This window comes from Eurytemora carolleeae, unplaced genomic scaffold (assembly GCF_000591075.1).
Source record: "Eurytemora carolleeae unplaced genomic scaffold, Eaff_2.0 scaffold367, whole genome shotgun sequence".
NCBI classification, from domain to species: Eukaryota; Metazoa; Arthropoda; class Copepoda; order Calanoida; family Temoridae; genus Eurytemora; species Eurytemora carolleeae.
This window is the reverse complement of record NW_019396385.1, coordinates 45706-62162: the sequence shown is the minus strand read 5'-3', so window position 1 is coordinate 62162 and position 16457 is coordinate 45706. Positions and strand designations below refer to the sequence as shown.

The 16457-nt window shown below is 31.0% G+C and overlaps 2 protein-coding genes and 1 long non-coding RNA gene across 15 annotated transcripts in view; all 3 read left to right on the top strand.

Moving 5' to 3' along the window:
* Positions 1–529, top strand: part of LOC111702174 (uncharacterized) — a 28055-nt gene extending 27526 nt beyond the window's left edge. For 4 of the 6 annotated variants that reach the window (XM_023473773.1, XM_023473772.1, XM_023473771.1 and 1 more), the window contains one exon: positions 437–527. In XM_023473773.1, coding sequence (XP_023329541.1) covers positions 437–478 — 42 coding nt within the window. In that variant the 3' untranslated portion in view covers positions 479–527. Of the gene's footprint in view, positions 1–436 lie in introns of all 6 variants that reach the window. The other 2 variants (XM_023473769.1, XM_023473774.1) reach the window with 2 other exon arrangements.
* A 2229-nt stretch (positions 530–2758) lies between these two features.
* On the top strand, positions 2759–5073 carry LOC111702180 (uncharacterized). Its single transcript, XR_002765366.1, has 4 exons — positions 2759–2991; positions 3392–3572; positions 3694–3904; positions 4653–5073. It is a non-coding gene; the product is annotated as an uncharacterized LOC111702180 (long non-coding RNA).
* A 7095-nt stretch (positions 5074–12168) lies between these two features.
* LOC111702182 (trichohyalin) overlaps positions 12169–16457 on the top strand; it is a 44511-nt gene continuing 40222 nt past the window's right edge. For all 8 annotated transcript variants that reach the window (XR_002765370.1, XR_002765368.1, XR_002765369.1 and 5 more), the window contains exons 1-3: positions 12169–12292; positions 13331–13705; positions 14934–15044. Coding sequence is in view for 3 of the 8 variants with exons in the window: in XM_023473792.1 (XP_023329560.1) it covers positions 12233–12292; positions 13331–13705; positions 14934–15044 (546 nt within the window). In the remaining 5 variants the exon portion in view is untranslated. The remainder of the gene's footprint in view (positions 12293–13330; positions 13706–14933; positions 15045–16457) is intronic.

Below are 16457 nucleotides of genomic sequence, written 5' to 3'. Positions count from 1 at the left end.
TATTTTCAAACTATGATCTGAGTTTGAAATATCAAAGGTTTACAACATCGAGTTCTAAAGATATTGAGGTTTAAATATTTGATTTGGTTCCAAAGACTCAATTCCTTTGTTAATATCATACTTGAGGGTATAATCAAAACTAGAGGAGCCAAAAGGTTACAAAGTCGTACAAATTTTCTAATCCTTATATTTTTGCAACATGATGACGTAAACCTTTGATATTTCAAATTTAGATTATTTGATCCAACAGTAGTCATAGTATGCAATATCAAAGGTCCGCACCATTAGGTTGCAAAGATAAAGGGATTTTAAAATACGAGTTTTTGGCAAAGACTCGTTTCCTTTGATCTTCTTCTTCTGTTAAATTTGCAGTCAATTAGCCAAAAATATCAAAGAAAATAATTTACAAATAATATTTTTTTATTTTTTATTTTAGACTGGGGACCCTAGGCTAATGGAGGATAAATGTCACAGGTAATAAATATATCTTTATGGGACTTTTTAATCAAAGGGTTGCATGGCGGCTTCACACCATTACACTTACCATCTTTATTCGGGAAAAAATCTGAAGAATTTCGTTGTGTCTCTAGTTTTAAACGTTTTGAAATATTCTAATTTAATTTCTTCTTTTTGTCGCAAAAATCTAGTGGTCACGTTTACATACATATCAACAACAATTTATTATAAATATTCGAAAAGAAAATAGTTGCTTTTTACATAGTTTTTATTATTATTAAATGGACATGAACATCTTTAACTTAATCCCTACCCTTAACATTTGGAATAAATCTTATATTTGTGTTCAAACTGTGGGTTCTGGACGGGGTCTGAAATATTAACCATCTTTGTTAGAATTAGCATAAAACACTCTGAAAACTAGCTAAATTCATAAAATTAGGACCGGTTCTTGAAAGGAACCAACATTTTTGTTTTATTGTTTAAACACATTCTTCATTTTGCATATAGTACGCGCCGATAAATAACATAATCCAAGAACCAAATTTAATGAACATTTAAACCTAGTTCAACTAAAAATAAACCACTTTTCTTGTGAAAAGTAATTTAGTCTTCACATTTTAACTAGTAAAGGAAACTGATTTTTTGCCACAAACTCTGATATTTTGCAATCCAATTCTGTAGACCAATTATGATAGATTAAGTAGCCAAAGTTTGGAATATCAAAGGTTTACACCGTCAGATTGCAACAATAAAGGGAAAAAAAAGTTAGAGATTATAGCAAATACTCAATTCCAATTTTTAACTCATTAAATATCGAATTTTTCCGATTTTTTTATATCATGTAGATATTCAGAATATGATGTTTTTTATATTTTTTGAAGCATATTTTAGGATTTTAGTTTAGTTTAAATATTCAAGAAGTTTGTGAAGAATGTGTAAACTTGATACACAAGACAATATTGACAATATTGATAAACAAAACTATTGAAAACTTTTACTCATAAAATGTAAAATATTGAAAAGTAATATTTTTAAAATTGAATAATCTTCAAAATTCTTAATATGTGTAATTTGACTTTTCTCTGAAGTGAAACCCAGAAATTTTTGTAAAACTTTGGAATTTGTTAATTGATACGTCAAGTGGGTTTTGAGCCTGTTTTTTGGTCCCGTTAACTTAATCGGTGAAATTTCTTTTTTTGGTCCCGTTAACTTAACCGGTGATATTTCTTTTTTTGGTCCTGATTTCATTTGGTTCTATTATTATAAATAGTAATCTTAGGTCTTAGGTAATAATTCTTTATTTGTTTTCAATACTTTTAAGATCTAAATGTTTATTTTGTAAAATTATAACCAAAAGCATTATTGGTTTAAAGATATGTGTATATACTAAATATACATGTTTATAAGGACATTTTACATTTATATATATTTTCACTGTCTATTAAACAAAGGTTAGTTCTCGAATGTGCGTGTACTAAATCAAATCCTTTCGTGCTGGAATCTTTTGAGACAAAGCAGGCATAGAAATCACCCACTTTTGCTCTTGTTCTTTTTGGGTTAAGATTACACTTGTCAGAAGTACAATATCCAAACATACTGTAGGAACTGGAGGAGGGGGCTAGGTTAGATTCAGTGGTAGATTTGTTGGATCCATGAAAGATGGGTTTGGACTTTGAGGAGGGATCTGATACATCCAACTGGGGGATTAAAGATTCACTCACATCACAGGATGGGAAAGTTTCTATGTAAGAAGCCCTAGATTGTACTCCTCGAATTGGGGAACCTGCAAAAAAAAAAAAAAAATTATTTTTGTTTTGAATACTGTTCTATCAAAGTTTTCTTTGTTTTCCGCCTGATTAACAAAAGTCGAAAATTCTTTTAACAGTTTTGTTACGCGAGCCATGCTGCGTATAGAAAGTCTGTTTTTTGCCCCTGTGTATTTCTGAGTTCCCCCTGAAGATCTGTACGGAATGTATTGTGAAAGAACTAGTTTAGGAACTGTTTACAGACCGACTGCGCAGACGCAAGATTTCTCGCGGAATAGTAACTAATTTATGTCATTTCCCCCTTCCCCGCCACCTTTCCCATGATGACAGGGGGAGACAACATGTTGAATATTTTTTTAATCAAAAATATTTTGTGTAAAATTGTTTAAAACATGATTCACTTAATTAAAGATAATAGAAAAATATTTTTTCTGAATTTAAAAAAAACTATGAATACCCCTGAAATTTCCAAGAAAACCTTGTGGCCATGCCGGTACGCTACTTTTCCCAGCAGGCACCGGGTCAGCGCGGCAGGTGAGTCCAGTGACCAGTCATTAGTCCACTCCACTTAAGTGGTACTGGTAGTTGGTAACTTTGCACCAGTGTAATTCAAACTTGAAATGTTAGCTTACACAGAAATTCATATTCTTTCAACTTCCATACAGAGCTGAAGAAAATTGAAAATTCGCTCCAGTTCCTGTTGAAGAGTTTAAGAAATGGAGAAGTTAATTTGAACGAAATTAAATGGAGAAAGCAGTAACACAAGGTATAACAGAATATATTTTATACAAAACTTCCAAGATTTTCAAGCAGTTTTAAGGTTTCAAAGATCAGTAATTTCCTATCGGGGGGGGGGGGGGGCAAAAATCATAATCTAGGATGGACCCCAAATATATTAAGGGTCCGTCCTAGTGAACGATTTTTGGACCCTGCCCTTAGGCCCCCCTGGAGGGGGGGGGGTCTAAAAATCGTTCTCTAGGAATATACCTGTCTTAATCCTAAAAGAATGAAAAATGATTAATGATAAAAAACAAATGTTCAAGATTCGTTTTATCTGGTTTTTTGCTTTGGTCTAAATTTGATATAAATTGTTAGAAAAGAAAATAATCTTAGAAATTATGTTTTATGTTTAAGTAGTCTTTGATTTTAAAATGATTATTGTTCAGATGTTCCGAGAGTGAAATCTACCCCAATGTATGCATGAACATTAACACTACGGAGTTTCTAAGCAGTTGAGAAGATTATTCAGGACTGCAAGTCTCTCTAGGACTTCATCGCTATCCTCTGTGGGGTCATGAGTTGTCTGAGGAGGACAAGCTGATGCTGAAGGTCGCCAGGGCCAGGAAGGTTCGTGTTATGTGGTTTTTTGCTTTGGTCTAAATTTGATAAATTGTTAGAAAAGAAAATAAGCTTAGAAATTATGTTTCGTGTTTAAGTATTCTTTGATTTTAAAATGATTATTGTTCAGATGTTCCGAGAGTGAAATCTACCCCAATGTATGCATGAACATTAACACTACGGAGTTGCTAAGCAGTTGAGAAGATTATTCAGGACTGCAAGTCTCTCTAGGACATCAGCCCTATCCTCTGTGGGATCATGAGTTGTCAGAGAAGGACAAGCTGATGCTGAAGGTCGCCAGGGCCAGGAAGATCGAGAGATTCCTCTCATAACCTTTCCAGGTCAGCTGACATTTTTCAAATGAAATATGGAAAATTTATAAATAATTAAAATAGCTAATGCTATTTTCTTTTAATTGAAATGGTGGACTAATTTCTTGGAAAACTTCATACTGCAAAGATTTTCTTAAGTTGCTAAATTTCTTGGAAAATTTCTTTAATTTAAAAATTTTAAATGGTGGAATGCATTTGCTTCTTTTCGTGAATTTCAAAGTAAACTTGGCTTGAAATATTTATTTATTTATTTAAAGGTAATGTAGACATAATTTCAAGCGACTCTTTTAATTAAATCCTCTTTGAAAAGTTGATTATTTTCAATTATTGTTTCTCTTTAAGTGACTTGCGGATTTCTTGACGCAGAAAAAATACTGGGAAATTGTGTGAATTTTAACTTGAAAATAACAGTCCACATTATTTATCAGATCAGGGTCACTTGAATTTACTTGTACAGTCCCTTTAAAAGCCTTTTTGATGAATGTATCTTTTTAATCATTCCAAAAAAATTGAATTAGTTTGTTTTCAAAATTACGATTTATTACGTTAGTTTTTAAACTGAACGTCGGCATTTAATAAAATCGTTTGTTTAGTCGAATACTATGTTCAATAAAATTTTTCGTTAATTAATAAAACTATTTTTTCAACATTTTTTCTAAAAAGTTAATGTTCAGTTCTTCTTTCCTCTTCTAAATACTTTTCTTCCTTTTCTTTCATCCATTCATGCTTTCCTTTTTTTTCATCTATTTTTTTTCAGATATAACTGAGAAATTTGTAATCAGAATACAGAATGAAGTTAAAATAATATGGCCATCTATGAAATACTACTGTTAAGTGTTCACACTGTCATTTAGAAGCAGAAATCGATGAGAATTTTGTCAATTACTTAATGGAGGAGACTTTTTATAAGCAGGCTGAATCATGTATGTGTGCAGTGATTAGAAAAGAAATCTTCAGAAGATTTTAAAACAGTTCACCAATTTCAAATTCTTCCAGAAATCAGAAGCAAGATTTTGTAACAAAAGAAACCAAGTGAAAATTAATTTATATCGAGTTTAAATTTGTGTTTGAATATTTACGTTCACAATAACCAATGTCATACAATTATTATATTCACCATCATATAGTAATGTTTATCTGTAAATGTAGCACAATATATACATTTTTTTTAACATGTTTTTATCAGCTTCATTATTTAGTTTGATTTTTTTGTGTTTGAAAATACATTTATTAATCAAATTATTTTTCTCCATCTATTGTTTTCTAAGGCATTAAGAAAGCATTTTTTTTGCCATGTTTCAACCTTTTTTGGTGCGTTTCTTAACTTGGGTCTTTAATAGCGACTCAAAATGGTTGAAATATGTCAAAATTAAGGTTTTTTTATTTCAAAAGAATTTTTGACGCTGTAACTAGCGTTTGTTGCAGCATAAAAACTAGCAGTTTTTTTCGCTCTTTTCGGCGCAGAGATTGCTTTTAAAAGGCGCTGAAATATGCAGTCTTTGGTGACCTTTTTCTGCGCAGAAAATGCTTCAAAAAGCGTCGAAACAAACGGGCTTTCTTCTGGGTTCAAATTTCACTGTCAAGCTGTCAAGCTGTTGCTCCAAGCTGCTCAATTCAAAACTACGTGGGGGGTCACATGGGGGGATGTGAATTTGATACCCAGACAAAATATGAGATGCGGCGAAAAACGAGTTGAAATCGTAACATTTAGACGAGGTTTGCTTAAGAAAGAGGTGCGCTCTTTTACATGGCTGAGACGTAGCTCTTTAAGAAGAAAAGAACGCTCTCGGGTCTTGTCGGGAATAAGATATCTTCCACATTTTGTATTAGGTTAAGAATTCTGTGCGTGGGTTTAGCGGAGATCGACTATATACCGCTTTGTAAGTCAGGCGTTGCCATCTTAGAAAATCACTAAATAGTCCAAAAAATATTGCTTTTAATGATAAAACAATGTTATGATTTAGTTTGCAAAATTGGAAAACTTATCGTTATTAACTGTTTAAACATTTAAAAAACTCATAAACTTAAGTCCTATGTTTTATTGCTTTGACATCAACACTTCAGCATCACGTCAAATGATTAGTGTTTAAATATAATGACTTAATTTAACAGATCCTCCATTAATAGACTGGCATGTAAGATTCATGTACGATTCATGTACGATTCATGTACGATTCATGTACGATTCATGTCCAATTCATGTACGATTCATGTACGATTCATGTACGATTCATGTACGATTTATGTAAGATTCATCATTTATGTACGATTCATGTAAGATTCATGTAAGATTCATGTAAGATTCATGTAAGATACATGTGCGATTCATGTAAGACATCATTCATGTACGATTCATGTAAGATTCATGTACAATTGATGTACGATTCATATACGATTCATGTAAGAATTATGTACGATTCATGTACGATTCATGTAAAATTCATGTACAATTAATGTACGATTCATGTACGATTCATGTGAGATTGATATATAATTAATATTTGATTCATGTACAATTCATGTACGATTCATGTAAGATTCATGTACAATTCATGTACGATTCACAACGGTGCTTTTTTCCAATAGTATATGAATATGATTTAATAAAATATTGAATTTTTAGAAGATTTAAGACAACTGATTCATTTTAGATATAAAATGGGCTAAAAATTGAATCTTCTTAATTTTGATATCTTCATGAATGTGACTTTTGGATTTATGTAACAGAGACAACGATGAAAATTGTCAGAAAACTAGTATTTTCAAGACGATTACTTCCTCATTGTTACTCAGCTAGAGGTTTAAATGTACAGTTGTGAATCAGGCATGCCATAATAAAAAATGGAGGATAACTACAGTTTACAGTTACACTCCTATAAATGTAAATTTATAATCAATGTTGTTAATTTCCATATATTTTCATCTGTTACTTCTAAATGTTTCTCTGATCATTAAAATTGTCTTTTAAATCGTAATTCGATATGTTTTATTTTTCAGTTCTATCTTTCTATCTATCTATCTATCTATCTATCTATCTATCTATCTATCTATCTATCTATATATCTATCTATCTATCTATCTATCTATCTATCTATCTATCTATCTATCTATCTATCTATCTATCTATCTATCTATCTATCTATCTATCTATCTATCTATCTATCTATCTATCTATCTATCTATCTATCTATCTATCTATCTATCTATCTATCTATCTATCTATCTATCTATCTATCTATCTATCTATCTATCTATCTATCTATCTATCTATCTATCTATCTATCTATCTATCTATCTATCTATCTATCTATCTATCTATCTATCTATCTATCTATCTATCTATCTATCTATCTATCTATCTATCTATNACCCCCCCCTTTCCCCAACTACTCTGTAATAGCACTGGTTTTCATTGTTTTAGGATTCCGAGTCTGGCAAAATTACGAATGTATTGTTTATAATTAGCCGTCATTCATTGTATTCTTGCAAGACGTAATTTTGTTTAAAGGGACTACATGACGTAGCTTTTTTTATAGGGACTACAAGACGTAATTTTCTTTAAACGGGCTACAAGACGTAATTTTCTGTACAGGGACTACGAGACGTAATTTTGTTTAAAGGGACTGCAAGACGTAATTTTAAAGTGACTCTCCAGTGTACAATCGTAATGATATGGCATTCTTTATCAGCAATCTTAGTCTGTCCATCAACAATCAAGTCGTAATTGATGATATTGTGTAAATTTGTTAATCGAACATGCCAAAAATAAATGCCATTCACATCTTGTCTATAAAAATAGGCTTCAAGGCCGCTTTGCGCACATCTTTGATTGTTGGCAGTTGCTTTTTGGGGCATTTTCTCTTCTCAGATTATTAAACAATAACCAAAAAGTTTAGCGGTTTTTATTTGTTGATTTTGAAAATTTGGGCCTGATCGGTTCAGCCATTTTGACGTTTCTTGGAAATAAAGAATCAGACAAACAAGCACATAGTATATGCCCATCTTTTTTCAATTATGAACTTGTTCTCTAATTGTATACATTGTAAAACAAAAACAAAAAATTTCGCGGATTTTATAAAAAAAAATTGTGGATTTTCAAAATTTTCAAAAATCGAATTTTGTTATAGGCAAATTTTTGAAAATTCGATCGTCCATACATCTTCCCTGGGGTTACGAGAGGTCCCACAAAAAATTGGGCCTGATCGGTTCGGCCGTTTTGACGTTTATTGGATACAAACAAACGAACACCCAGAGTAGCAAAGTATAGAATTAGAATGACAACTGATGAGTCAGTCATGATTCATGAATGGTACAGAAGGAGGATGAGGAGTAGGTGTAAGGCGCAAACTTGTCAAAAACTTCGGCAGATTGTTGGACTTTTGATTATAAAGTGTACTCGCGTTTGTTCAAAGCTGTAAGATAAGCATTTTTATGGAGTCCCACAATATTATGTCATGAAGAGGAAAACTTTGGAGATGGGAGTTTAAAGGGAAGATAATAGAAAAGGATGGGACAGTACTAAAAATTGTTTTAAAATGTAAAGAAATTAGGTGGAAGGAAGGAAGGAAGGGTAAAAATGTATCAGCAATTTATTTAGTAAATATGTTTTGTAATGAAAGAAAAGGAAAGATAGGATAGAAAGGATAAGATGAATAAAGCTCAAGGACATAGAAAGAGGGGGGAAAGGCATAATAGAGAGAAGTAAAACAAATCAGAGGTTCTGAATAAAAGTATAAAGAAGAAATGGAATAAGTATAATAAGAAACGTGAATTTGAAATATTTCAAGAGAAAGGAAGGAAAAAGAAAAAATGGAGAACAAAATATAAGGAGGAAAAGAGAAAATAAAGAAGGAAAAAGGAAGTAAATGAAGGTAGGAGAATAAGAAAAGAAGGAAGAAGGAAGAAAATCAAGCTAGGAGAATAAGAAAAGAAGGAAGAAGGAAGAAAATCAAGGTAGGAGAATAAGAAAAGAAGGAAGAAAATCAAGGTAGGAGAATAAAAAAAGAAGGAAAAAAGGAAGAAAATCAAGGTAGGAGAACAAGAAAAGAAGGAAGAAAATCAAGGTAGGAGAATAAAAAAAGAAGGAAAAAGGAAGAAAATCAAGGTAGGAGAACAAGAAAAGAAGGAAGAAGAAAGAAAATGCAAGAAAGAAGAAGAGGATAATTGAATATTTAAAGTAGAAAAGAGGAATTGGCATATCCTCCATGTTGAAGAGACTGTTTCTAATTCATATCTNAGAATTGTTGAATAAGCCAAAGAGTGAGATGGAATAAACGAGGAAGGGGTGGGCAAATATGTTGTATTAAATCTTCAAAATAAACAAAATTAATATTGATATTTTAACTTTATAGCTAGATTATCAAATGAGTAATGTTTTTAATTTTTAAACGTTTTTCTACGGAATAATTAAACCTTACAGTACTGAGTAGGGAAAACCGTATAAATATTTCATTTTCATGAATAATAATGCAAAAAATAGAACTTTTGTTAAAACACAACATTTTGATTTATATTTAATTTTAAGGTTAGATAAAATAATCAATTCTTCGTAATATTTTTATTTTAAATGATTTGTTTCATTACCTTGGTTAAACAGAAACCTAGTTTATTGGAAAACAAGTGTTTTGTCTCCACTTTTTATATTTCACTTTAAACACGGTCACAGTTTCTAGTCACGCCGAGGTTTTCAAAGGACTGAACTATGGTTACACGGATATAGTTGAAGAGCATGCCGCTAGAGGGTAGAGGGAACCATTTAGAGGTAGGGAACCATTCAGAGGTAGAGAAGCATTTAGAGGTAGGGAACCATTTAGATGTCGGGAACCATTTAGAGGTAGGGAACCATTTAAAAATAAAGAACCCATTTAGACGTAGGGACCATTCAGAGGTAGGGAACTATTTAGAGTTAGGGAACCATTTAGAGGTAGGGAACCATTTAGAGGTAGAGAAGCATTTAGAGGTAGGAAACCATTTAGAGGTAGGGAACCATTTAGATGTCGGGAACCATTTAGAGGTAGGGAACCATTTAAAAATAAAGAACCCATTTAGACGTAGGGACCATTCAGAGGTAGGGAACTATTTAGAGTTAGGGAACCATTTAGAGGTAGGGAACCATTTAGAGGTAGAGAAGCATTTAGAGGTAGGAAACCATTTAGAGGTAGGGAACCATTTAGATGTCGGGAACCATTTAGAGGTAGGGAACCATTTAAAAATAAAGAACCCATTTAGACGTAGGGACCATTCAGAGGTAGGGAACTATTTAGAGGTAGGGAATCATTAGGAGGTAGAGAACCATTTAGAGGTAGGGAACCATTTAGAGGTAGGGAACCATTTAGAATGGTAGAGAACCAATTAGAGGTAGGGAACAATTTAAAGGTAGAGAAACATTTAGAGTTAGGCAACCATTTAGAAGTAGGGAACCATTTAGAGGTAGAGAACCAATTAGAGGTAGGCAACCATTTGTTAGGAACCATTTAGAGGTAGAGAACCATAAAGAGTTAAAAAGCCAGGAGAAATAGAGTAATAGACTTATAAATAACAAAATAAGGGGCAAAAAATAAAAACCATTAACAGAAGAGGGGGGAGTAAATACAATGACTACCTGAATTTGTGTGTGTGAAAATACGCAAAACTAAATTATAGTGAAGAAAATTAATTATATAATTACACCAATATGAAATATTGAAAAACTATAGTAAATAATTATACAATCCATTTCTCTATCAATCTATCTATATATCTATCTGTCTATCAATCTATATATATTTCTACATATATATCTGTTTATTTTTATGTATCTACTTATCTATTTGTCTATCCATATTTATATCTATACATCTATCTATCTATCTATCTATCTAATATATACATCTATATATATATTCATCTATCTATTTATATTAATGTCTATCCATCTGTGAGTTCATCTATCTATTCATCTGTTTATATATCTATCTTACCATCTATTTATTATGATAATTAATTAATGTGAAGTCCAACACATGGAACAATAAACTCACAATATTTCATTTATCATACAAATATATAGAGTACATTCATTCCATTTAAAAACCTACTATTTAGGTTTTATGAACCTCTATATCTAGTTTTAATAAACCCCTATATCTAAATATAATAAACCTTTATATTTAATTTTAATAAACTTTTATATCTAAGTTTAATAAACCCCTATATCCAGGCTTAATAAACTCCTATATCTAGGTTTAATAAACCCCTATATCCAGGCTTAATAAACTCCTATATCTAGGTTTAATAAACCCCTATATCCAGGCTTAATAAACTCCGATAGTTTAATAAACCCCTATATCCAGGCTTAATAAACTCCTATATCTAGGTTTAATAAACCCCTATATCCAGGCTTAATAAACTCCGATATCTAGGTTTAATAAACCTCTATTTCCAGGCTTACTAAACTCATATATCTAGGTTTAATAAACCCCTATATCCAGGCTTAATAAACCCTTATATCTAGGATTAATAAACCCCTATATCCAAGCTTAATAAACCCTTATATCTGGGTTTACTAAACCCCTATTTCCAGGCTTAATAACCCCTTATATCTAGATTTAATAAACTCCTATATCTAGGTTTAATAAACTCCTATATCTAGGCTTAATAAACCTTTATATCTAGGTTTATTAAACCACTATATCTAGGTTTAATAACCCCCTATTTCTAGGTTTAATAAACCCCTATATCTAGGTTTAATAAACCCCTATATCTAGGTTTAATAAACCTATATATCTAAGTTTAATAAACCCCTATATCTAGGTTTAATAAACCCCTATATCTAGATTTAATAAACCCCTATATCTAGATTTAGTGCTTTATATCTAGGTTTAATAAACCCCTATATATAGATTTAATAAACCTATATATCTAGGTTTAATAAACCCCTATATCTAGGTTTAATAAACCCCTGTGGCGGCGTAGTGGCGGAAGACGAAGTTCTGGAGGAGTTTAAAACCGAATATCAAGACGCGGCAAGTTGAGCAGTTTCCGGCCACGTCATCTATCTATCTTTTACTTTTGCATAAATTTCAGTATTTTAAAGTAGTAATAAAGTAATTATTTAAACAGGTGTTTATTAACTTGAGCGTAGCTAAACCCCTATATCTAGGTTTAATAAACCTTTATATCTAGGTTTAATTTACCCCTATATCTAGGTTTAATAAACCCCTATATCTAGGTTTAATAAACCCCTATATCTAGATTTAATAAATCCCTATATTTAGGTTTAATAAACCCCTATATCTAGGTTTAATGAACCCCTATATCTAGGTGCGTGGGAAGGATCTACCTGGAGCAGTGAAGGTGATGCCTCTAGGTCTAGATGCTGCAATCAAGAAGAGAGTCTCTGGAGAGTTTAAGTCTGAGGTAATTTTTTATGATTTAAGCATTTTTTAGATAAAAAAAAAACTAAAGGACATTTCTTAGATAGGACATTTCATTGGAAAAACATTTATTAAAATAAAATATCCATTTATGACATGTCTTTCCACGAAATGTCTTTCAATGAATTCTTTCCATGAAATGTCTTTCCATTAAATGGCTTTCCATTAAATGTCTTTCCATAAAATGCCAATTTATGAAATGTCTTTCCATGAAATGTTTTCCCATAAAATGGCATTCCAGAAAATGTCCATCTATTAACTGTTTTTCTATAAAATGTTTTAATTAATTTAATTCCCTCATTCTACAGTTCTTCAGTTTTATTGCTTAAGGTGGTTGTAAAATTAAAACTTGAAAAAGATAAAACCCAGAAAAAAACATTAAATTTGTCCCTGCATAATTTTCTCACACTGAGTGACTGATATACAGCTAGGGGGCTCTGCCACAGGAATTATAAAAACTTGGATTTGAAAGATTACTCCTGCCCAGGGCAGATCCATACATGGATATCTTACTAAACAGTATCCACATACAGGGGGAGTAAAAATACAGGGATTAGAGAAATAAAAACTGTTTGTAGGGTTCATGTTTTAGCTGGAAAAACATTGAAAAAATTGAATCATGTGCTAAAATGTGTGTTGTTACATTGATAAAAAAAATATTCAGAAATCATTAGAAAATATATATGTATTATATTATATTCAAAGCTTTTCATTTCTATTGATAAAGAAAATGTTATGAAAAAAATCCGCAAAAAAATATTATTTGGTTTTACTTAAGAAATTATGCAAAAAAAAATTTCATTATAGAACAAATTTTGTAAGTCAATTTTTTCAACAATTTGCAACAAATTGCATGATTTTTTATGTTAATTTTTGTCAATCCTAATTCTTGCATGTATCTTTTTGAACCACCCTTTTTAGAATGCGTAAATAAAATAATCATGATGTAAACGTTTCAATTATTGAATACTGGTGAAAATAACATTTTAATAATTGCATGATAATCTATTAAAATTTTTAGAAATCTGGAACAAGTCTGACATTCTCAAATCAATCAACAAATCAATCGATTTCATTCGATCAGACATCAAATCAATCATTTCAGCAGAAGTCATCTCTCAACAAGATGTCATCCGAAAAACAGATGTCATCCATCAATGAGGTTTCATCCGACAAGCAAATGTCATCCTTCAACGAGATATCATCCATGAGCAAGATGTCTTCCTCATCCATGTCTAGCTCCAAGATGACATCTATGTCCTCCCAGATGTCATCCCAGAAGTCCTTTCAGCAGACTTCTTCGTCATCCATGGAAATTAAATCATCCCAAACTAGTTCCAGGGAGATGTCATCCAAAACTGCTCTCTCCAACAAATCCTTGTCATTCCAAAACCAGGTAGATAAAGATAGATGGACAGATAGATAGATAGATATATAGATAGATAGATAGATAGATAGATAGATAGATAGATAGATAGATAGATAGATAGATAGATAGATAGATAGATAGATAGATCGTGATTAGCATGAAACCGTAATTATCTGTACAGTGTACTGTGTATCTGTATACAATATATTTTGCAATTTAGCAGATTTGCAATCTCGTAGCAAACCTAATTTGCAATTTTCCTTCTCCCCCTCCCCCCTCACGTCCTTCATCCAATTCCATCTGAACAATTTAATCAAGACCAATCTAATATTCATCTAATCATTCATAATATTACAATATCTTCAGTCTAGACCAAACATTAAAATGAAATCAGTTCATTTTTCTTTTCTATTTTTTAATTATTTTTTGATATTGAATGTTCATTAAAATTGATATGCTTGTCTTTAACAGCTTTAAACCCTAAAGAAACAGACAGATTATTCAGAAAGTTCATTTTTTAAAGATTTATATTATCTTCAAGCAATCAAAATTATACATTTTGTCCTAAAAATTCCAATATCTGTTTTGATTTGGTTTTAGAGGAGTTAATAACAAATAAAAATTTTCGTGTGAAAAATCTGACTTATCCATGCATTCTGAAACCTTAAGTCTATATTTGAAAGAAAAATGCATGAGCTCACTAGAAGTTGAATGTCTAAAATAAATAAGATAAATTTAACTCCTCAAATTTTCCATTTGGTATAATAGTAAAGAAGAATATAATTTATAAAATTGCAAGAACCGGTTTATATTTTATTGTACTGTACTCGCTGGACTGTAATTGACCCTGCACGTTTTTAGTTTTGATATATATCTATCTATCTATCTATCTATCTATCTATCTAACTATCTATCTATCTATCTATCTATCTAAAAATAAACATTTAACCCGCAGTAAATGTTTTACTATATCTAACCTTGCATGATTTCCGAAGTGCATGAGAGCGAATTTAAAAGTTTTGACAAGTTTTTGAAAATTAAATTTAACAATTGAATACTTCTTTGATCCTGGTCTTTTTGCAACAACAAAGGAAAAGAAAAACAATGAAGAGCAAATAAATTCTGAAGAATTGTAAAGTAATACAATTGTAATACTGCAGAGAAATAAAGTTTTTGGTCGTGAAGCTAGAACATAAACAAAGATGACTGGAAAGTTTTAGATTATGTGAGCTGGATTACTATATTTTTCCTGTAGGATCTTGGAGTCCATGATGTACATGGTCTTGAGATTCAACAAACTGGACTCAAGGATCAAATATATTCTGCTATAACAGATTTAGAACAGGAGATCAGCCAAGAGTTTAAGGTCAGTGTCAATCTTTGGATTATCCTTTAAATCAGCATTCACATCATCATTCACATCATCATTCATTTCATCATGCATAACATAATTAATACTACTATTCGCATTATCATTAATTTCATCATCCATTTAATCATTCACATCATTATTCATTTTATCATTCAATTCATCATTCACATTATCATTTACATCATCATTATTTGCATCATCATTCTTATCATTGTTCACTTTATCTTTCAAATCATCATTTATATCAGCAGTAACATCATCATTCAAATCATTATTCATATCATCATTCACGTCATCATTCATATCATCATTCATATCATCATTCATATCATCATTCACATCATCATTCACGTCACCATTTAAATCATCAGTCATATAATTATTAACATTATTCACACCACTATTCATATCAACATTCACATCATCGTTAGTACTATCATTTTCATTTGAATATCATCCGTACTTAAGCATTTTCCTTATTCTTTTATCATCATATTATGTATTCTTATCTAGCTCTAAATCCTCTTTTCAAATTCTCATTAAAATTTGTTGTGATTTTATTTTTCTTTATGCTTTTTTCTCGTAGTTTCTGCATAAAAGGGTATAATAAGAATCAAAAGATTCACAAATGGACTGGTATTGGTACTTTCTGTAAAATCCAATCATTTAAAACATTTAAATTTATTTCTATAATTCCTACCTTTGTAATTATGTTAAATCATTAAAGTACAATTTTGGGTTTGGACTACATCAAAGATATCTTTGTAGAAATATTTCAAGAATTATATATTTAACCCTACACGGGCTGGAGGGGGGGGGGCGTTTGGTGCCCCTCCCAGTAGTTTTTTTTTGTCCTAGCACTCTCATTTTTGACACTATCACCGTGAAATTTTGTGACTTTTAATGAAAAGTAATTTAAAGGAATTTATGTTAAAAAATATTTTTTTTTAATTTATAGAGTAGGATAAAGGGCGGAAAAAAGTCCGGTCTGTGAAAAAAAGATCTAAAATAGCTCATAGCTTTGTTGTGACTAACGCTACAGATTTAAAAACTATATTTTTGAGAAACCTTTGAAAAATAAATTTAGAAACATGTGTCACACTTTAATATTTGTTTAAAACAAAAACAAAAAATTTCATTTTTTACCCTTTTATAGGCATTTTTTTCACCCTCCCTAGCACCCAAACTATTTATCGGTCTAATTTTTTTTCTTTGAGCTGGCCGTTAAAAATTGGGCTATTAACCTAGTAAAAGAAACTTTAGTAGAGTTTAAAAAAATAGTGATCTGAAACTTTTTTATAAAAAGAAAATGTTTCATGCCCTTTATACAATACTAGTCTGCATTACTCAGCTTACGTTTCTAAAAGATTATTTTCAAAAATCATGCATTAACGAAATCATGCATTA